This window comes from Tenrec ecaudatus, chromosome 14 (genome assembly GCF_050624435.1).
Source record: "Tenrec ecaudatus isolate mTenEca1 chromosome 14, mTenEca1.hap1, whole genome shotgun sequence".
Lineage (NCBI taxonomy): Eukaryota > Metazoa > Chordata > Mammalia > Afrosoricida > Tenrecidae > Tenrec > Tenrec ecaudatus.
Window position 1 is genome coordinate 125,328,795 of NC_134543.1, and position 22,184 is coordinate 125,350,978.

General features: G+C 53.6%; 3 protein-coding genes across 8 annotated transcripts in view; 2 read left to right on the forward strand and 1 right to left on the reverse strand.

Moving 5' to 3' along the window:
- The window catches only part of USP3 (ubiquitin specific peptidase 3), a 108,282-nt gene extending 103,170 nt beyond the window's left edge, over positions 1 to 5,112 (forward strand). Inside the window, exon 15 of the mRNA XM_075532318.1 lies at positions 4,370 to 5,112. Within this exon, the coding sequence (XP_075388433.1) occupies positions 4,370 to 4,535 (166 nt within the window). The 3' untranslated portion in view covers positions 4,536 to 5,112. The remainder of the gene's footprint in view (positions 1 to 4,369) is intronic.
- Positions 5,113 to 5,258: 146 nt separating this feature from the next.
- On the forward strand, positions 5,259 to 13,025 carry FBXL22 (F-box and leucine rich repeat protein 22). The gene is made up of 2 exons (XM_075532319.1): positions 5,259 to 10,140; positions 11,930 to 13,025. The coding sequence occupies exons 1-2, from the start codon at positions 9,737 to 9,739 to the stop codon at positions 12,291 to 12,293; spliced, it is 768 nt and encodes a 255-aa protein (XP_075388434.1). The 5' UTR covers positions 5,259 to 9,736; the 3' UTR covers positions 12,294 to 13,025.
- A 4,694-nt stretch (positions 13,026 to 17,719) lies between these two features.
- HERC1 (HECT and RLD domain containing E3 ubiquitin protein ligase family member 1) overlaps positions 17,720 to 22,184 on the reverse strand; it is a 196,610-nt gene continuing 192,145 nt past the window's right edge. For all 6 annotated transcript variants that reach the window (XM_075531186.1, XM_075531189.1, XM_075531188.1 and 3 more), the window contains exons 76-78: positions 22,016 to 22,168; positions 20,680 to 20,985; positions 17,720 to 18,395 (exon numbers count right to left, since the gene is read on the reverse strand). In XM_075531186.1, coding sequence (XP_075387301.1) covers positions 18,210 to 18,395; positions 20,680 to 20,985; positions 22,016 to 22,168 — 645 coding nt within the window. In that variant the 3' untranslated portion in view covers positions 17,720 to 18,209. The remainder of the gene's footprint in view (positions 18,396 to 20,679; positions 20,986 to 22,015; positions 22,169 to 22,184) is intronic.

Consider the following 22,184-nt stretch of genomic DNA (forward strand, 5'->3'; position numbering starts at 1 on the left):
CTTCAAACCTTTGTGAGGCTATCGACTTCTGGCTACCACTTCATGTCATTTAAGGCGTGGTCCACCCACCAGGGCCACAAACTGAGCCGTCTCTTCTTGGTGGGCCACACACTGCTCTGCATGGTCTGTGGTTGAATGCTAGACTGCTAACCATGGCCATCGGCTGGATCCGACCAGCTGTTCTGCAGGGAAAGATGAGACTGGCTGTTCCTGTAGGGCTACAGTCTCAGAACCTGAAAGAAAAGCTGTCTAACTACAGGGCCTCTAAGAGTGTGGGTACAGTCACTGGTGGCACAGTGGTTAAAGCACTGGGCTGCGAATGGGAAGTTGGTGGCTTGAGCCTACCAGCCGTTCTGCAGGAGAAAGGTGTGGCGGTCTGCCTCCATGAAGATTCACAGCCTTGGGAAGCTCTGCTCTGTCTCTGTAGGGTTAGACACTGGAATCAACTCACTGGCAATACATATATTTTTAGTAAAGTCACTTCATTTACATAGTCAGTTGACCAATCTGCAAAGTACACACCAACCGCAGGACAAGCTGTGGCGTCAGACCAGGTCTACCCAGGAAATGGCACCTGGACAGAAGGAACCCCCGCTGCAAAGGTAATCCTTCAGGACACAGGAAAGCTCCAACTCTTTCCCTCAACACCCAAGGTAAAAGGCCACCCAAAGGAGCTCATGCACCCTCCTCCCTCATTAACACAGACTCACTCTCAGGACATTTCCTATCTGATGGGTCCAGTCCAGCACTCCACCCCCGACCCACCCCAACAAAACAAATCGCACAAACATCCCAAACTCACGCCATGGAGTTGATTCTTGACTCCTAACAACCCCACAGGACAGTAGAACTGCCGCCAAGACTGGAACTCCTTCCAGGAGTCGAAAGCCCTGTCTCCTCCGTCAGAGCAGCTGTGGTTTCACACTGCTGACCTTGTAGTTAGCGGCCCAGCAAGTAGCTCCTACGCCGCCTGTTTGACCCCACATGCTTCTTAAAGAAACCGTACTCAGGGCAGACATTCTGCACTTGTTAAGATAAAGTGTTACTTGGTTTTAAGAAGACTTCAAGGGCAGAGTTTTGGTTGAAGGTTTAAAGATGATATCTGGGCAATAGTTGAAGGAGTTTATCCAGTCTCTATGGCTCTAGAATATATGGATCCCATTGAGAACTTGAACACAGTGAACAGGATTCTTCTATAGGAACTTTTATCAAAATGCTGAGAAATGGTAACTGGGCATCACTACTACCCAGTTACTCTGGGGACCTGGCACAGGGGCAGCTGCTCCTGAGGGCAGGTCCATAACTTCCACCACTCTTCCTTCTGCTGTTGCCAGGTGACCTGAGATCACCTATTTTACTTTGAGCGTTGGCTTGTAAGCTCGTAAGACCCGAAGCATTGTGCCACAAACTAGGGAGAAAGAACAGAAGCACCAAACATGTTACTAGACCAGCTCACAGGAACGTCCCATAAAAACATGACCTTAAGTGGGTGTTAACAAACCCAGGGACAAGGGAACAACAAGTGATCTAAAGTTGATGAGGAGGGCATAGGATGCCTGGTGGGGCTTAATCAAGGGCAATGTAGCCCAGGGAATTACTGAAACCCAAATAAAGGCCAAACATGATGGTGGGACAAGAGGAACGCAAAAGGAAATAGAGTAAAGAACAAGGAGGCAAAGGGCATTTATAGAGGCTTAAATATAGGCATGTACATATGTAAATATATATATGATGGTGAAATACATATATATAATATTTAACATATATACACATATGTGTTAAGTATTAAGGTAGCAGACAGACATTGGGCCTCTACTCAAGTACTCCCTCAACTCAAGAACACTTTGTTGTAGTAATCTGGCATTCCGTGATGCTCACCTTCCTGACAGGATCACTGAAGACAAAGCGGGTGCATAAGCAAATGTGGTAAAGAAAGCTCATGGCGCCCTGCTATTAAAAGATATGGCATCTGGGGTCTTAAAGGCTTGAAGATAAACAAGTGGCCATCTAGCTGGGAAGCAACAAAGCGCACTTGGAAGAAGCACACCAGCCTGTGTGATCACGAGGTGTGCATGGGATCGGGTATCAGGCATCAAGGAACAAAACTCATATCATTGTGAATGAGGGCGAGACGAGCCAGTTAGGGTGCATCATGCAGTTTAGCACTGATGAAACATACAACTTTCCTCTAGTTCCTTAACGATTCCTTCCCGCTCACCCCCATCATGATCCCAAGTCTACCTTACAAATTCGGCTAGACCAGAGGATGTACACTGGTACAGGTAAGAACTGGAAACACAGGGAATCCAGGACAGATAAAACCCCTCAGGACCAACAATGAGAGTAGTGATACCAGGAGAGTAAAGGGAAGGTACAGTAGAAAGGGGAAACCGATCACAAGGATCTACATTAGAACCCCTCCTTGGGGGACGGACAACAGAAAAATGGGTGAAGGGAGACATTGGACAGTATAAGACATGACAAAATAATAATTTACAAATTATCAAGGGTTTGTGAGGGGGGCAGAGAGGGAGGGGGAAATGAGCTGATAGCAAGGGCTCAAGCTGAAAGAAAATGGAGACTGTTGAGGGCAACAACTGTACAAATGTGCTTGACACAATGGATATATGTATGGGTTGTAATAAGAGTTGTATGAGCCCCCAATAAAATTATTTTAAACAAAAATAAATAAATTGATGGTGAGGAGGACATAGGATGCCTGCTGGGGCTTAATCAAGGACAATGTAGCCGAGAGGAATTGCTGAAACCCCAAATGAAGGCCAAACATGAGAGTGGGACAAGAGGAAAGTAAAAGGAAATAGAGGAAAGAACTAGGAGGGAAAGGGCATTCTATTTATTTATTTATACATTTTATTAGGGGCTCATACAACTCTTATCACAATCCATACCTATACATACATCAATTGTGTAAAGCACATCTGTACATTCTTTGCCCTAATCATTCTCAAAGCATTTGCTCTCCAGTTAAGCCCTTTGCATCAGGTCCTCTTTTTTTTCCCCTCCCTCCCCGCTCCCCCCTTCCTCATTAGTCCTTGGTAATTTATACATTGTTATTTTGTCTTATCTTGCCCTATCCGGAGTCTCCCTTCCCTCCATTCTCTGCCGTCCATCTCCCAGGGAGTAGCAAAGGGCATTTATAGACGTCTAAATACAGGCATGTACATATGTAAATATATTTATATATAATGATAGGGAACTAGATCTATGTACATATATTTATAGATTTAGTATTAAGGTAGCAAACAGACATTGGGCCTCCACTCAAGTACTCCTTCAATGCAAGAACACCTTGTTCTAATAACCTGGCATTCCATGATGCTCACCTTCCCTATATGATTGCTGAGGGCAAATGGGGTGAAGAAAGCTCATGGTGCCTGGCTAGGAGAAGATGTGGCATCTGGGGTCTTAAAGGCTTGAAGATAAACAAGCGGCCATCTAGCTCAGAAGAAACAAGGCCCACATGGAAGAAGCACCCCAGCCTGTGTGATCACGAGGTGTGGATGGGATCAGGTATCGGGAATCAAAGACCCAGAACAAAAAAATCACAGTGTGAATGAGGGGGAGTGTGGAGTGGAGACCCAAAGCCCATCTGTGGACAATTGGTCTTCCCTTTAGGGTCACAAGGAAGAGACGAGCCAGTCAGGGTGTAGTATAGCACCAATGAAATAGTCAACTTTCCTCTAGTTCTTTAATACTTTAATGCGACTATCATGACCCCAGTTCTCCCTTACACATCCTGCTAGACCAGAGCATGTACACTGGTGCAGACAGGAGCTCACAGCACAGGGAGTCCAGGACAGATGAACCCCTCAGGTCCAATAATGAGAGGAGTGATGCCAGGAGGGGAAGGGGAAGGGGAAACCGATCACAATGATCTATAAATAACCCCTTCCCAGGGGGATGGACAATAGAAACGTGGGTGAAGGGAGACCGGTTGGTATAAGACATGGAAAAAAAAATTATCAAGGGTTCATGAGGGAGGGAAGGTAAGGAAGGGGTGGGGGATAAGGGTGCTGATACCAAGGACTCCAGCTGAAAGAAAATGTTTTGAAAATTATGGTGGCACCATATGTACAAATGTGCTTGACACATGGATGCATGCATGGATTGTGATAGGATCTAGAAGTGCCCCCAATAAAACGATCCAAAACAACAAAAACCTGATCTTAAACCTGCCAGTCAAGGAATCGAATCCCATGAGATGGCTGGTTGTACACAAGCAGCCCACTATGAGCACTTCTTAGGTTCTGTTGTGTGTCTTGCAGATGATATGGTTTCGCCGATTTTCTGTGCTCTTTGCATTCCATCTCCTCCATTTCCCTTGACTTTTGTTGCCCTTTCTCTACAGGGTTGGCTCTGGACACTACACAGCATTTGCAGCTCACGAAGGCCGCTGGTTCCATTTCAATGACAGCACTGTAACACTGACTGAGGAAGAGACCGTGGTGAAGGCCAAGGCCTATATTCTGTTCTATGTGGAACGCCAGGCCAAAGCTGGAGCGGATAAACTTTAATACCTCCTCTCCATCATTATCCATCAACGATACCGGACAAACATTTCCAATTTTCCATAAATACTTGATCCAAGAGTTAATTTCATTATGCACTTTTCAATTCCCTATTTTGGATTTATAGTTTTGTCAATGGTAGTGACTTACTGAATATGGGCACCAACTAATTTTTGTTTTATTTCTTGTTCTACCAGAAAACCTCGGCAGACATTGTGATTTGCTGCTTTAGTTGTAAGAAGTCGGTTTTTATATGTAGAGTTGAGAACTTAGTTCTATTTGCCTTTTTATAGTAATGTTTTTGGTTCACCCTCAGGCACATTTACGTCAATGCTTCCGTTGCTCGGCGCCCAGCCCTTCCCCGGGAGTGGGAGCAGCGTGGCTCCTGACCCGGTGTGCATGTCCTTGGTGGCCCTCGGGGCTGGTGACTGCTTAGCAGTCATTCCTGTGGCCTGACGGAGCACCGCGGGCATCCTTAGGTAGACCAGGTGGTAGCTGCTCATGGTTTCTCAAGACTGCTGCCCCTTCGCACCAATTAAATAAAAATGGTCCAGTTATACCTGTACTGGAAATTCAGGAATTACTTTTTGTTGTGCTTATTTGCTTTGGGGATATTCCTGGTTTTGTTTTTCCCCATTGGGAGATGAGAGTATGGAAAAATGTCAGCGGTCCCAACCATTTGGTGTTTTAAAATGCAGTGAGAGAAATCTTGATGTCCCTTTGCCTGTTTGAGTCAGCACCTGACCAACCCCCCCCCCCCCCCCCACCCAGCTGCTGTTGCTGAGCTGAGTGCACACACTCGGGGTGTCGGGTGTCGTGTGGCAAGAAGCCCAGCCCTATGGGAGCAGAGCAAGTGGGAAATGGTCTCATTGTGAATCAGCAGACTTTCTAGTCTTGAGTTTAGTGGTGTTTGCTGTAAAATGTACTCTCAAGAACAGGTACAAAGTATTTCGCTGTAACTCAGGTTGGAATTTGGAGCCCTGGTCTCATTTTGTTTGTAATTTCTGCCAGTGATCTCGGCTGTCCTGTTGACCTGGAGCAGTCGGGGTGCTCCTTCAGGGCGCTCGTGCTGGGGCGGGGCGGCAATGGGAACGCATTCGACTGCTAACTGAATGTTCATTGGAACCTGGCAAGCGGCACACCCGGCAGTCTGCTTCCCCGGGCTAGGTCTGCTCTGAGGGGGTCACTGAGCTGAGGTGGCCTCCATAAGCGGTGTGGCTTGGTGACATTGTTTGCACATTTTTAGAGTAGGAGTCCCCAGTAAGCATCGGCTCACTGAGCCATTCCCATGTTCCTTGTCCCCTCCCCATTCTCCTCCTCTGTCTTCTATAAGCTGGCCCGAGGGAGGGGAGTTTCCTGTGAAGCCAGCCCACCAGATGTGTTGGCCGTGAGTGTGACAGGGACAGGCAACTCTGAAGGAGCAGAGGCTCTGTGTCCTCCCTCCTGGTGCCAGCGGCCCCAGCCCCACACCTTTCTTGGAGCAGGCCAGCGCCTCGATAGAGGTGTAGTCTCCGATGGCACTCTCCAGTAGCCACACAGCTATTGGCATGTAAGAACTCATCCTCGGGCGCACGGCCCGTGCAGGCCTGGAACCGCAGCCACCACGACAGCCTCGCTTGCGCTGTTGCAGGAGGGAAGGTCGCCTGGTTCACACACAGGGTCCTGAGGAGAGGACAGAAACCTGATTTGAAATGTTAACTGTGTCAGGTCGAGCCATGTGAAATTGCTGTTTGATTGTTTTCTACCCAAAGGAGTGATGCCTGGCCCGATTCCATCTAAATGTCAATACACTAACGTGTAAAGGAAGCGGATCGAGGCGGCTCCTGCGCTCTCCTGTGAGTCTAGGCTGTTTCCCCAAGGGCTCAGTGCTGTGGTTTGTCACACAGGTCTCTGGGGGCAGCTGCTGTGACGGACAGTAAAGACCCGGGCCGTGGCGACACTGGGGAAGAGCCACTTTGAACTTCTTGGAACTACTGCTGTGGGAAGTGGACTTGTGATGGGCAACACTGTTGGCTTCAGAGATGACTCCATGTCGTCTAAATTCCTGTAGGCTTTTTCTTGCTTGATGGTTAAATGCTACCTTGGAGGCTCTGAGAAAAGTGATGGGATCCATTGGAATCATGCACTTGATCACCAGGGATATGAATGTGCCTGTTTGTGTCTTAGAAATGCAGCTCTAGCCTTACCCCACACACCTGTTTCAAACGCTGATCCTTTTGTGTTCTTCAGGGATGCGTCCCGCGGGCCGGGCGCTCTCCAGCAGGAACGTGGCATCTCCCGAGGAGAGCCTGTGCCCAGGCAGGGCCGCACGCAACGTGTCACATGGCTTCCTGGAACAAGAGAGCGTTCTTGACTGCCTCCCACACCGGTGGGTGGTAGAAACAGTCTGTGGCAACACAACTCTCTCTCCATGGTGGAGAACCTTTGCTTATCCACTGTATTCTACTCAGTGTATAGTGATGCTAACTGTCATAGAATTAAACCACTTAGCTGGCTTGGCCCTGGTTCCGTGGACTGACATGGTTCTGGGGTGGGGCATGTATATTTCTGAAACCCAAACTGCCCGACGACGTGGGTTTAGTGTACGTAGTCGTCTTAGGTGTACTTTCCCCCCCTTGCCCCTGACCCCCCTCCACATTCTCTCCTGTGCGCCTCGTTGCCTGGTGGCCGATGCAGCTCTGGGCACACGCAGCCCCACAAGGAGCAGGGGACACAGCGCGGCACACTGGCGCCCACGGCCTTCGTGTGTGGTCACTGGGTCTGGGAGTGGTAGATCCAGACAGCCCATCGAGAGCTGCAGCTCTGCGCTGCTCTCATCGTTTGCCGTGGACCCTTGTCTGCGTGACTCCAGATGGTCGATGCCATTTTAAGCTGTCAGCGCACCCCCTTTAGGCTTCACCGGCTTGAACTGTCTTATGGAAAGTCTCGTTCGAGTCTGGTCGTCTTCCTCCTGAGCACTTTTCAGTGAGGCCAAGGAAGTGACGAGGCTCAACCCCAGCTGTGGGCCCTGCCGATCCAGCCACGGGGGCCTCCTCTCCAACCATCTGTCCTAGGACTGCCAGGCTGGCTTTGAAGAGGTGGCAGGCAATTGGTTTGAGAAGATCAACAGGTGCACGCAGCTTTAAGGCAGGCTCCATATACTACTGCTCCACGTCCAGGCCCCACAGCACCAACAGCCCAGCCTCCACTCCCTGACAGGACTAGGACAGCAGCCGTAACTTGACGCCTTTGTTTTGCTTCCCTACTTGCTCTTCTTTCCAACCAGCCTTCTGAAGTTGAAGACAGACTGGTGCCTGCAGCTCAAATTGCCACCCTGCCTCCCCCTCCTTCCTGCCCCCCATCAGCAGTGTGGCTGCTGGTGGGGGTTGGGGGTGGAGTGTCAGCCCCTCAGGGACTTCTAGTGAGCCCCCCAGAGAAGCTGTGACTGGTGGCGTCCTCGGCACCCCCGGGGGAGCCACCCCTTGCATGTCTGCTGGCAGGGCTGGGCAGTGGAGGATCGGGGAGCTGGCTGCTCAGAAGAGAGCTGGTGGGAATCGCCCCCTTTCCTTTTCCTAGGTGCCCAGCCTGACCCAGTTGCTGCTTTAGAGGAGGGTTCGGTGCTGGTGCTCCGTCTGTGGGAAAGACAAGGAACGGTGACCACTGAGGCAGTGCACAGGCAGCACACTCTCCCCTCACGACTACACCCCTGCCTTGCACTCCAACCCCCACACTATCACTCCAAGCTAGGAATTCCCAGCCCAGGGGTTAGGGTTGGGGGCAGAGCAGGGTTAGGACACAGGGAAAGGGACCTCCTGGGGCAGAATCACTTGGCAGCTTGCCTAGGGGGCAAGTGTCTCTACCGGAACTAAAGCTCAGGTGGTCTCAACCCGTGTGGGTGGGGGGTGTGTGTCGAATGACCCTTTCACAGGGGTTGCCTCCTAAGACCCTCGGGAAAACGTATTTCCAATGGTCTTAGGAACCAAGACACCGCACCTCTGTTCATCTCCAGGGGGGTGTGCCCACATGCAGATACACCCACATCCGAGCACCCCGCACGAAGACTGTTACCTATGCTGCACCATGCTTCAAGACATTTATTTGTCATTAGAACGATTTCACAATCTAGAATGACATCGATTTTGTGATTCATCACTGCTTTCATTGTGCTCAATTTGTAACAATGAACGTACATCTTGAAGATCAGATATTTGTAACAGTAGCAAGATTACTAGCAATGAAAATCATTTTATGTTTGGGGTCACACAGCACGAGGGACTGTCTGAAAGGGTCGCGGCGTGAGGCACGTTGAGAGCCGCTGACTAAAGGCAGTTGCAAGGGAAACCCACACAGCAGCAAGTGCCTGGGGGTCCAGCAGCGCCGGCACTGCACGCGCGGGCCACTAGCCAGCCACAAAGCCATCGTGGACGCAGTGGCAGCCCCGCGGGTTTCTGAGGCTGTGACTGTCGGGGCGTAGAAAGCCCAGTCTCCCTCGGAGCTGCTGCCCACTTGTAATGACCACACCAGCAGGGCTGTGCTTGAGGGCAGACAGTGGTCTCCACAATTTATATTGCGAACCACATCTGAGACATTTGGGGAAATAATCTAAAATTGGAAAACTAAGCTCAAGTACACGGTTCCACATGCCCTTTGAGATCCCACTGGCCTCAAATCTACTCCAACATGGTACCCTGTGAGTTTCCCAGACTAAATGTTCACGGAATATGTACCAAGTACAGAAAGCCCAGACTTTCTCTCAGGCTGGCTAGTGAGCTTGAACCACTCCTCTGGTGGTTAACAGCCAACCTGTGACCAGCGACGCCACCAGGACTCCTACCTTGAAGGTCTTTCAGCAAAGGGTGAAAATGGGAGGTTCATGGCCAAGGAAATCAGAGTGGATGGAGGGCAGCAGTCTCACCACCCACCAAGCCTGCCCCCAGCCTAGCAGCCCTCTGCACCAGGCTTGCTCCTGGCCCAGGCTCCGGGTCTGGATGTATAGGAAGCAGAGCAGGTCTAGCCAGCCACCCCGAATGCAAATGCCGAGGGAAAAGCCAAGAGTTCTTGGCTAAAAGGGTGAGAAAGCCCTTTTAAGAAAACCCTTTAACGTCAATAGGCTGCTTTCTGCCAGGATTTCAATCCCTCGGCACATCTGTTTGGATCCTGGCTGGCTGGCCCCTCAGAGCGGCAGCACCAGTTGTTGGCCAAAAATAAACCCCATTCCTCAACCATATATGTCCACCACCAGAGCTGGGGAGGAGCGGCAGGAGGGTGGCCGGTGGGCCCAGGCCGGTGCAGCCACCATGCACATAACCCAGCTCAACCGTGAGTGCCTGCTGCACCTCTTCTCCTTCCTGGACAAGGACAGCAGGAAGAGCCTGGCCCAGACCTGTTGGCAGCTCCAGGACGTGTTTGAGGACCCAGCTCTCTGGCCCCTGCTGCACTTTCAGTCCCTCATGGAGCTCCGGAAGGACAACTTCCTGCTAGGCCCGGCCCTCCGGAGCCTCTCCATCTGCTGGCACTCCAGCAGAGTGCAGGTGTGCAGCACTGAGGAATGGCTCAAGAGCGCCTTCCAGAGGAGCATCTGCAGCCGGCATGAGAGCCTGGTGGAGGACTTCCTGCTCCAGGTGTGCCACAGGTAGGCAGCTCGCCCCGCCTGCCCACCAGCTATTTACCACCCAGAGGCTCTGGAGAGACAGGGAAGGCCCCACACAGAACCCCATGCCCTATCCGGGTGCAGTGCCCAGGATGGGTCAAGTCGCAGAGAAAGCTGCTCCTGCCTGGAGGCCAGCTGCCTGCCCTGGCAGCCATCCTGTGCAGGGAGGGAGCAGCTGAACTCGGAGCTCAAGGTCAGACCCCAGGAGGTCCAACCACACAAAGCCCTTATTCTCCCCTGGCAAACCTGAGGCCCCCCAATAAGGGAGCTGCTTACTACGGGTTAGCACTCTAGGGCTAGGGCTGGGGCTACTGCAAATGGGCCAGTCTAAGACACAGGTCCTTCTTTCCCTCCTCTGGTCCTCCCTCTTTAAGGCAGTATCCTCTAGTCGGATCTTTGGGTCTTGTTAACTGCCCTCAACTCCAGGTGACAATGGAATAAGCCTCTGCCTGGTCCTGTAGCATCCCGTGACTGGTTGCAGCTGCTAGCAGGCCACTGTGCCCTGCGGGGGGTTCACGGGCTGCCTTCAGAAGTAGATCTGCCAGGTGTTTTCGCACTAGCCAGTCTCAGCCCCGAACCTCTGCCAGAGTCGCCGGGGAAGTGCAGCAACACAAGCCTCCACTGGGATGCGAGGTGGCTGCGCCTGAAGGTGTGGGCTAGCATTTAAACGGGTCTGTAAGGCAGGAAGGGCTTGGCCCAATGCTTCCACTTTACACACGAAGTGGCCAGGCCAGGGCCAAACTCGCCATGAGCCTGCAACCCAGCATGGTACCATCAGCCTGAGGTCGGAGTCTGATGCCAATCTGAGGCTGGAAAGAGGGCTAAGCGAGAGCTCTGCACAGCTGCCTCCTGAGCAAACCCGGGGTGCAGAGCGCTGACAAGACCCTGGGGAAAGGCTTGGGAGGTTGGAGAAGGAAAGGAGGTACGGGAGGGGCTGGTAAGCTGGAGCAGAGGGACAGCAAGTTTTCTGGAGAGCCACCTGCCTGTACGTTTGACTCAGGCTCGGGGCCTGGTCCTGGTTTCCAGGCTACTGTCCGAGTGGGGTGCGATAACTGACCCCAGTTAACTGGGCTAAAACCACGGTCTCAAGGGTTGCGACGAACCAGTCACTAGGATCCACTCCTCCAAGGAAACTGCGCCCACCCAACTCATGCTGGGGACGCTTAGGTTCTCAGTGTGGAGCCAGACTCAGTGTGGGCCCTGCGCAGCGAAGCCTGCCCCCAACCCCCAAATCCCACAGAACCACAGAGACAAGAGCTCTCCCTCTGGGAATGGCAGCTGCTCTGTCCACAGCAGCTCCTGAGCTGGCTGGTGGAGCTGGGCTCCCGACTGGGAGCTCCTGGAGTTCGAACCAAGAAGCCTGAAACAATGGGCAGAGGGAAGGGGAGGGGGAGAGGGGGGAAGCCAGAAATCCCTAACCACCAGGCAGCAAGCACATCAACGCCCGCTCGCCTGGTCCCGCAGGTGTGGAATGGCGTCCAGGGCTGACCACTGCCATCCAGGCGATTAGGGCTCAGAGAGCGCACAGCGCAGAGTAGAAATGACCCTGTGGGTTTGCCAGCCTGTTCTCTTTCCGGGAGTGGAAAGCCTGGCCTTTCCCGCCGGAGTGGCTGGTGGTTTCGTGGTTAGCAGCCCAACACGTCAGCCACCGCGCCACGGGACACTTCTCCAGGGCTCGTAATGAGCCCTTAGCCCCAGGAAGGCTCAACCCTGGTAGCCAGGAGGGCGCCTTCCGCGGCCCTGGCCCCACGTCGCCCCGCTCTCCCCACAGGTGCCCCAACTTGGAGTCCGTCACGCTAGCGGGCTGCGGCCACGTCACCGACGACTGCTTGGCGCGCCTACTGCGCTGCTGCCCGCGCCTGCGCGCGCTGCGCCTGGAGAACTGCGCGCGCGTCACCAACCACACGCTGGCGGCCGTGGCGGCGCACGGGCGCGCGCTGCAGACTCTGCACGTGGACTTCTGCCGCAACGTGAGCGCCGCCGGCCTGCGCCACTTGCGCGCCGCGCGCCCGCGCCTGACGCTGCGCGCCGAGCACAGCGCGGCCATGATCCCGGACCAGCTGCCGCGCGGAGCGCTCGGGCGCGGCCCCGCTCGGCGGGCCCGGCTGCCAGCCTCCAGTCACGGCGGCTTCTGAGCCTGTTCGCACTGCGGCTTCGCCCTCTGCCCCCTCGAGATTAAATGGGAGGGGGCTTGGGAACGCCTCGCGTGCTGCCTCGCTAAACGCCAGCGCCGTTCCTGCCGGCCTTCGGCTGGAGCTTACCTTCGCCAGCGTGGAGGATGGCGGAGTGTGGCCACTTGGTGGGCCGCCGGTCCTCCTGCGGTGGCTCATTGGCGGGGCGGGCGAGGGGCGCTTCTGGCCCGCTGCCTGCGGGGCACTCGGAACCAGGCGGGCGAGCCCCCGCTGTGCTGGCCGCGAGCTTAAGCCCCTTTACTAAGGCCATCGCAAAGCTGCTGGGAAGCTGAATCGACCTGCTGAACACCTGGTCCTCGGTTTGCTTGAGAGCGTTAGCTACAGGTGACCGACATCTAGTCACCAAAGTATGGGTGGTGGGGACACCTGTTAAGGTGGTCCCTGTAAGGAGCCTGGGGAAAGCCTTTGTTAAGTAGAGAAGGCAGTAGGCAGTGGGCGATACCCTGCCCGCCCCGCCAGACTTGTACAGCTCTTGCCACAATCTGTATGCATCCATCGGGTCAAACACATTTGTTGCCATCATCCATTTTCCTTCTACTCGAGCCCTTGGTATCAGCTTATCTTTCCCTCCCTCTTCCATGATCCCTTGACAATTAAATGTTTTTTTTCATGCCTTGTGGTGAGCGATGTCTCCCTTTACCTACTTTTCTGTTGTCCGTTCTGTGCCAGTGTGGCTGGACCAGAGATGGAGAGGTAAGGAAAGGGTGGCCTCTGAATGGCCAGGTTATTGTGGGAATCAACGGAACTTGAAGCACCCCCCACCCCTGCCAACTGCCTCAGTGCCCCAGCATTGCCTGTCCCTGGGGGAGCCAGCACCCCTCCCACCGCTAGAGGTAGAGGAGAGAGCCCCATTCCAGGCTTCCTGTGATTCCCCCGTTTACTCACCATTTCTCTGGGCTCTGGAGGGACCGAACATTTGCAGGGACTTAACCGACACCCCCCCCCCCCCCCAGCCCCAAACCAAACCTGCCCAGGCATTCAGGAAAGCGAGTGTCAACCACGGGCTTGGCTTCCATCAGCTCCAATGGCCCGAGTTGGAGGGTTAGCGCTGGGGATAAGGGGGTCCCTGAGCTGTGGGATCTAATGGATCTGGTATCCAATCCCTTGCCCTCGATTTTTGTGTCCTATGAGGGTAGGTCAGTGCTCTCAAAACCCCGCTCGACCTGTTCTGGGACCCACTGGAGAAGCTGGCTGCAGGATTCCTGTGAGGATTAGGAGGCTGTGCTTGTCAGCAGGGGTCACTGGCTCAGCTCCCATGGGCTGACCTTGGGCTGACCTCTGCCGTGGCAGCATTCATAAAGGAGCTGTTAACCCCCGCGTACCAAGACCAACAGATGCAGCATGAATGCAGTCATGAGGCCCTGTTGAATGTTTTGGGGCGGGGGGATGAGGGGAGGTTCAGAAAGTTTGCTGAAAAGTAGAATTCAAAGATCACAAATTTTTCATTAACTTCTTGAAGTCTCACTCTTAAATTCTAAGCTCTGTTTGGCCACATATACCCCTGCCAAGCAGGGTTCCTGGCTGGAGGGCCAGAGGAAGCTGTCCCAGAAGACAGGCAGGATGGCCCACAGCTCTGTCGACCAGCACCAGCTACTAGCACTTGACCGACGAAACCTGCTACCATGGGGTCCACTGACTCATGGTGACCCCAAGTGGGTGACCTCAACACGCTCCACAGGTTTTCTTGGCTGTCACCGGTTTCTTTTACACCATTTTATTGAGGGCTCTTACCACAATCCAAACACCCATCGTGTCAGGCACATTTGTACGTATATTGCCATCATTTTTTAAAACATTTTCTTTCTACTTGAGCCCTTGCTATCAGCTCATTTCCCCCTTCTCCCCCATGAACCCTTGATAATTTATTAAAATTTTTTTTCATGTCTTACACTGAAACTGAGTCCACTGTCTCCACTCACTTTTCTGTTGTCCATTCCCCTGGGAGGAGGTTATATGTAGATCATTGTGATTGGTTCTCTTCCCCACTCCCTTCCTGGTATCGCTACTCTCAGTATTGGTCCTGAGGGGGTTTATCTGGCCTGGACTCCCTGTGCTGCAAACTCTTATCTGCACCAGTGTACGTGCTCGGGTTGAGCGGGATTGGTGGAGAGAATGAGGGAGGGAGGGGCTGTGATCTTTACAGCAGACTGCCAGGACTTTTCCAGTGGCACTGCTGGGTGGGTCAGCAGAGAGCATAGTGGTCTGCGCCACCCAGAGGCCCACATGGCGGGGTAGGGCGCCCTACGTGGTTGTCAGAGCAACGTTTAACCTTTCTGAGGTTTCATTAATCCCCAGACTGTTCATTGGGCTCCTACTAGCCTGGGAACCAGTGCTGGGCGCAGGGCACCAAGCCTTGATGGCCAGAACAAGGCTGCTCCTTAAAGGGCCTCTAGGGAAATCTTCAAATTTAAAGGCCGAGGATCAACGCTCTCTCCAGATCGCCCCCAAAGCTGCAGAGTATTAGTTAAGAGGCCAGCGAACAGTGGCCAGGAGAGTAAAACTGTCCGGAGGTTTCCCCGAGCTGCGGTCTTGATGGCAGCAGCAGGCCCCCAGGACTCACAGTAGGTTCGAGTCCCTTCTTTGCGTGGCACGGAGCATGTAACTGCAGCCTCCACAGGAGCTGAATGAACCAGGCGAACTCACAGCTGCACCAGGGCCATTTCAGCTCCTCAGATCAAACTCGAGCCTCCCTCCCCCTCTCCCTGAGCGTCCCCAAGTCAGAAAAAAAAGAAAGGGCAAGTAAAGCCAGGGCTAGACCACTGCGGCATCACGCCCCCCACCCTGTCAGTCTGCCAGCCTCAGAGAGCCTGAATAAGGGGTGCTGGGTGGGGCTGCCCTTGCCCCCTGGGTCACAGCAAGCTGGTAGCCAAGGTCAGAATTAAAATACAAAGGGGGGAGGGGAGACGACTGTGCTTCAGAGTCTGTGGAAAACAGAATCTATAATGGAGTATATCCACAAACTTGTTGAAACGTGCTTGCACACATCCACATGTTCTGAGTACTAGGTTATGGGGTTCAGCTCATGTATGAACCCGTCTACTTCACACACAGTAGCCTCATTGACTGTCCAGCTTCATGCTGTTCAGGAACCTTTTGTTTCGCTTCCTGCCTGCAACTGGTTTTCGGCATCTGGGTCCCCCCATCCCCCCGTGGAAGTTCACTGCACTCTGGCTACGCAGAAGTTCACATTCAAACACAGGTGGTCCACACAGGAGCCAGTCACACAGGTACCTAGGGCCATCAAGCAGGTGTGTGATAGGCACCACTAAACATCTGGCATGCACATTTGCTATGCACACAGAGACATGACATAATGTGTGGGGTGTAGGAAGCGGGCGTGTGCATGGCATTTGGGATTCCTCCCTTGGCCTCGATGTGGCTGGCGGTTACCTGATGAACAAAGGCTTTCCACAATCATCTGAACGGTTTCTCTGCCCGTTTGTCTGTGTGTGTACACAACCACATACATACACACGCACAGACATTGTCCATTATCTAGTGCTTCTGGATTAGAAATAGCACAAGCAAAGGAATTTAACAGAAATGTATGTTCTCACCATTTAAGTGACTCAGTGCCGTTGAGTCCATTCCAATCCACCGTGCTCCTACGGAACAGACTTTCTGAGACCGTGGCTCTTTACGAGTAGAAAGCCCTGGCTTTCTCCCGAGGAGTCGATTTAAGAGGGCCAGAGCACCTGCTGGAGGGAAACTGTTCTCTGTCGGCCTGCTTCTGCTTCCTGGTTCCCTGGAGATCTGAGTGCCTTTGTTTCTGTCTCGCTTGCATACAAACCTTGTCCATGACGTGCGCTGGTCACCCACCCAAAAGTCATGCCCTCTGCCCGCTCTGCACGGCAGCTCACTCAAAACTACCTCTCTCTCTCTCTCTCTCTCTCTCTCTCTCTCTCTCTCTTGGGAGCTTGCAGATGGGGTGGGGCCAAGTACCAGTTCCCTGCTCTCTCCCACCACCGATCCTTCAAGGAAACAGAAGCCACTCATTCAGTCTCTCTCATTCACTCACACACTCAGGCACACATGCTGGAGGTCTATAGCAATTGCTGCTTTCTCTACCTCCCCTTCCTCCTACTTGGCTGCCCTCCCTGCAGAGACGATGTTATCGACTGCCCTGCTCTTTCCTTCCCCTGGCGATCTTACTGTGTTGTTCTCAGATCCTTCACAGGCAGGGCCGAAAGGTGGACTTTCTGCTGGCCGAGGAGAGCCCAACCCCACACTAGGTGCGCTGGGCTGTCCAACAGGGTTGTTGTGGTGTGCTGGACTTCAGGCCGACTACGGCACACGGGCTCATGACATTTCCCTACCCAGCCACGGCCATGCCACAACAGACCGAGAACGGCTGCGCTGCCACGTGGAAAGAGTAGAGTCACTGAAGTTAGACGTGGATGGATTTCAATCTCAAACTCTCCACTTACTAGGTGCTGTAAAAATGGGGGTAATACCAAATTTAAAAGCAAAAACCAAACCAGCTGCCATGAAGTCCAGTCTTGACTCATGGGTGTCCCACGTGTGTCGGAGTACGATGGAGCACTGTTGGGCCTGCAATGAATGGCTCTAAAAGGGAGGACAGTACAGTGGGCTGTCAGGCTTTTCTGTGGAGGGGCCTCTTGGTGGACTCAAATCTCCAACTTCTCTGCCAGCAGCCCTCCTGTAGTAACATATTGAAGCAAAGACAAACGCACTGCCGTGGAGTCAAAGCTGACTTCCAGCGACCTCTTGTGGGTGTCTGAGTGTAACTATTTACGGGACTCCAAGCCCTGAAGCTGCAGTGGTTTCACAGTGCCAACCATGCCCATCACAGCCAACGAGCAGCTCCAATACCACGGGGGCTCCTCACATTGGCTCTGGCTGATTTTCTTTCCTCATCCAGAGGTGTTCTGACAGGATTACTGTATGTATTTGAGCATAAGCCGGCCCAAATATCCACTGTGGCACCTACAAAAAACAGCATTAAAATGTGCTGGGGAACTCGGCTTCTACACGATCTGCAGAGCAGACAACCATCAGCCTTGTACTTCGATGTGCCTCTAACGAGCAGGAGGACCCCCAACGGCACATGCCCCCGACTGCGGCAGGGGGGTGCTGACCCAGCCACAAGGGGAGGCAGCTCCCAAACGACCCTTCCACAGGCCCCCAGGGCCTCAGCCCTGCACTCGGCACTCTGGGGATGGGTGACGACCCCAGAAGACCGAAGACCCCAGGGACGTTGATGGTGATAAGGCCGTCTCCTATGCCTTTCTGCCAGGCCTCCGTGACGTGCCCTCTGTGGGAAGGGCTGCCCCACCTCTGGATGAGAGCGAGCAGGCGCAGGCTCCTCTGCACTAACGTCCACTGGCGCTAACATAGGCAGCCCAGGCTCTGATTCCTGAATCTGCTTTATTTCTTTGTATAAGGAACCCTGCACAGGCAATTCAAATTAAAACAAAATAAATATATGACTATTCATGTAAAACTGTCCTTTCTAATGAACAATTATACACAATGTACAATTCCATGTTCACTTGGTGGGTTTACAAAAATGTACCATTCCCAACTAAAAACGCACCAAAAGAGTTCCATGCAAACTTATCAAAAGTGACCCAAAATATGGAGGGAAAAACCTGACTGAGAGCACTTTTGTTTTTGTTTTTTTTTGGGGGGGGGGAGTGGGTGGGGAAGGGGAGAACAATCACAGAAAAATAAAAACATCTAATTTCTTTGTGACATTTAGAGTAACTAAATGTGGCCACTGTTTATAATGTCGATTTAAGTTCCTAAAACATCTATGTAGTTACCATAAAAGCATGTCAAGGTTACGCTGGATGTGAGCATTACTGAGCACGGGGGGAGGGGTGGCCCCCGCGGTGGTCAGTAGTCGGTGTCGGAGCCCTCGGCGTTGTCCACGTTGCGTGAGAGCATGTAGTTGTCCATGTCGATGGAGCGGCAGTTGTTGATGGCATAGCGCAGGCGCTCGGCCATGACCGGCTGGCTGGAGTAGGGCGGCAGCCGTAGCTGGAAGAAGCAGGTCTGTGAGGTAGGCAGACTGTCGTAAGGCTGTGGGGAGAGACGCAGTGCTGTGACTACTGGTGGTCGGGGGCTGCCCAGACCCCGATGGGGCCCCAGGGACATGACTGTAGCCACCGAGCCACCCAGCAGAGTGCAGCTCCAGTGTCCTATGGCCAGGGCATCTGCTGCCCCTCCTCTCCCCAGTGCCCGGACTTAACAGGCTGGCTTGAGGGCGCACGCTTAGCAGCACAGTGCCTGGCGCAGAGAAAGGGGTGCCCTAGTAGCTGATTCCCTTCCACCAAAGGGGCTCACACTCCAGGGAGGGGCAGTAGTGAGGTCCCACGGCTTTCACAGGCTCACCTGCCTCCATCCCGCATCCTTCACCCGGCCTAGCTGCCCACACACAGCTCAGACGAGGAGGGGAGCAACGAATGGACACGCAGCCCACCCATTTGCCTGTGGCACGGCCATGTTAAACGGTACGTGCGAAGGCTCACAGCACAACTGAGGAGCGTTCAGGCGTGACTACTGGGTCACCAGCAGAACGCATCGTTCTGTGCGCGCCTGAGGCATGTTCACAGGGCTCTGCACGTTCCTGCCCCCGTTCTGCAGTGCCATCGCTTTCCCAACTACTGGGAACGACCAGCCTGGCACCATGTTGTTTTCACAAATTAAAAAAGAAAGAGTTTGAAAGCATTTTCTTGCTGAGCTTCCTCTGAAACCAGGACCACTGCCTCAGAGCCCACACCAGGCGTCAGGAGGCGAGGCGGGGTGGCTGGCCCAGCCAGTGATGGCCCAGGCAGCCCACGTGCAGACAGTCGTGAGTCAAATGACACCAAAATGGAAAATGCCAACAGGTGGCTTTGATGACTTAAATTTAGAAACTGGTGAAAAGGCCTAAAGGTCACAAAGGAGAGGCCCACAGTGGCCACTTTTTGGAGGCTGAGAGCCCCAGGCAGGAGATTGGTGATGGGTTAACTCTGGGATGGTAGGGGGCAGCCAGGGCAGACGGAAGGCCCCAGTCATTTCCACAGCTGAAAGAAGTGGACCAGTTCCTCATCCCTACCTCTCTCTGAAGCGATGCAACAGATTTACGACTTTTGGTTTCTGACAAGTCATGAAGCGCATGTATAGAAAAGCTTTTTCATCCCCCCTCCTGTGTGCGGCTTCTGCAGCAAGCCTGGCCCGGAGCACAGCCCGGGGCCTCAGGAGGCAGCAGTGGGGCCTGGAGGAACACCAGGAAGGCAGGCACCGAAAGTGGCAGGAAAGGCCCAGGGGGAAGAGGCCACACGGTCACTGCTTGCTGAACGAATCCCTCGGACCTGCTAGGAGGCCCACCCAGCTGAGGGGAGGGGTAGCACAGATGAAGCCAGCAGACACCCAGACACGTTCCTCAGAAGGGAGACAGGAGGCCCGGCCAAGTCAGCCTTCAGGAGTGGGGCAGGGACATCGGCTGACATCCATGAAGGCTTCTTGGAGGAGATGCCATCGGTGCTGGCAGGAGAAATGACTAACGCAGCGGGGACAGGGGCTGCAAAGGCACCCGAGCGTGGGAGAATGTGGTCTGCTGGGGAGCCAGGCAAGCAGCTCATTATGGGCAAACAGAGCACATGCCAACAGAGGCCAGACTGTGCAGGTGTTGAAGGAGAGGCGGAGTGGGCTGGCATTTGTCCGGGCCCACTGCAGAAGGCCCCTGAAAGGTCCGAAAGGAAGAGAGTGACGTGGGCAGAGGGGTGCTGGAGCAAGATGACTCTAGCAGCACTGTGCATTGAGGACTCTGGGCCCTGTTCATCCAGAGCCATCTGTCAGAACAGCAGCTGGAGGGGAGGAGGGGCGCTGCAGCTGGGCCTTTCACTGGGCCGTGGAAAGCAGTGCCGCCCGTGTGCAGTCGGCAAGAAGATCTACTGTGCACGTTGCCGGGCTTCCCTTCCAGGACAGGCCCAGCTAAGGGTCAGGATGCTCATGAAACCAAATAAGCCACGCCCGGTGCATAGGTGACAGGCTGAGGCGGCAGGCGCAGCACAGGCAACGCAGTGCCCCGCAGGCCACAGGCAGTTGTCACTCAGGAAGGGGCTGGGGTTTCAGAGAAAGCCGCTGGTTGTCGTGTGAGGTTTATGTCGATGTAAGACTCCACCCACCCCCACTAAGTGTTTTTTTCCTGAACAGGACTTACTGTTGTTTTCTCCGTAATTAGAATTCCAGGCACTAATTCTGAATTGGCAAAGCTACTTGAGGGTCCCGGTTTGGCTTCCCAACATGCAAGCAGCAGGGAGGCCGCACAAGCAGACAGACATGCCTGACCAGGTAGGAGAAGAACCGCTCGCTCACTTACCCTCTCGACCTTCATGATCTGAAATCTCTGAGAAATGTCCGCGGCGTTGGCGGGCAGGCGGGACCTTCCGGACACAAACCTCATGAACAGCACCCGCTCTTCGTTGGAGAACTCCTCCAGGGTGCGCCAGAACCACTGCACCAGCTGCTGCTGCTCCTCCACCTCCCGGTACCGCACCACCTTCCTCAGCACTTCCACCGCGATCTCGGGCAGCCCACACACCGTCTGCTCCAGCTGCTTGGCCGTGAGGAGTGACAGCAGCGGCACGGGGATGATCCACGACATCCCCTCTCGCACGGCGGCCACCTGCCCAGGAGAAGTTTCTCATGGAACGACTGTGCGCATCTGCTGGGCACCACTGTGGGCACACGGAGCTGGGCAACCCCTGGCCTGTTTGTCTCTTCTTCAAACCCACTGCATGTCCTTCCAAAGTCCAGGCACAAACAGGGCCAATTCTCCTTGACTCTGAGCCCTATCAGAACTTCTCCTGCGTGTGGGCCACTATTCTTCTCCCTGACACACCTGGTATCACTGCCAGGGCTCCCTTGCTGGTTAGGGCTAAAGGATATAATTTTGTGGCTAGACTTGGTCTAAAGTGAGTTAAACAAATAAAAAGGAAGCAGGCCCTCACATACTGAGCAAGCATTACTGAAATAAATCAATGTTCTAACACTAAACGCACACAGCATTCATTTCCATGGTTGCTCATTCATATGCCCATAAACTTCTTCAGTCCTTACTCCACGTCGCCCCGGGCCAAGGATAATGCAAAAGAAACAAATCGTATGTTTTCATCCAATGTCCTCCATCTAACTGAAGAAACAGGACCCCACATCTGGGGTCTAATTCTTGGACCACAGCACCAACACCTGAGGACATGAAATGCAAGGACGAGCTCTCCACAGGGCAGAAAGCCCAGAGGGAGCTGCTCTGTGCAGGAGACGTGTTCCCGGCTGGCACTTGAAGGAGTGCCGCAGGAAAGGGAGGAGGCACTGGGGGGGGGGGGGGAGGGGCTTGTTCACTGGGCTGTCACCGACCCAGATGGAGTCGGGATGCTAGGTTGGGGAACGGTAAGAACATGAAAGTAGACAAGACTAGGAGGCACAGGGTCTGAATGCCCGGGGTTGAGAGGTTGACCTTGACCAATTCAGAGCCGATCTAGTCTTGCTAAGGAGATCAAAGACCCAGAGATTCTGCCTGGAAAGTCTCTGTATTAGGTCTGAAATACACGTACCAATGAGCCAAAATAGTAAACACCCATGCCAGTATCTAGCTGGCTCTCATCCAGAGACAAACTCAAGCATTCATATGCACTTTTGCAGATGCTTCATCTCACCTGTCGATCCATCTCATGAAGCCGATATTCAATGGCCCTTTCCACATACTCCTTTCTATTGGAAAATGTGAGTGGGATACTATTTCCACCAGGGATTATGGGGACCATTTTGCCATCAGCGCTCTGGCCAACAAAAGAATCAAGAGGGATCATCTAAGAATGGAAGAGA

What these genes read in the sequence shown, in the direction of transcription:
- FBXL22 (XM_075532319.1), top strand. Translation starts at nt 9,737, where the DNA reads ATGTCCACCACCAGAGCTGGGGAGGAGCGGCAGGAGGGTGGCCGGTGG. An exon ending in CTGCTCCAGGTGTGCCACAG is followed by an intron (nt 10,141 to 11,929) that starts GTAGGCAGCTCG and finishes CTCTCCCCACAG; the next exon opens with GTGCCCCAACTTGGAGTCCG.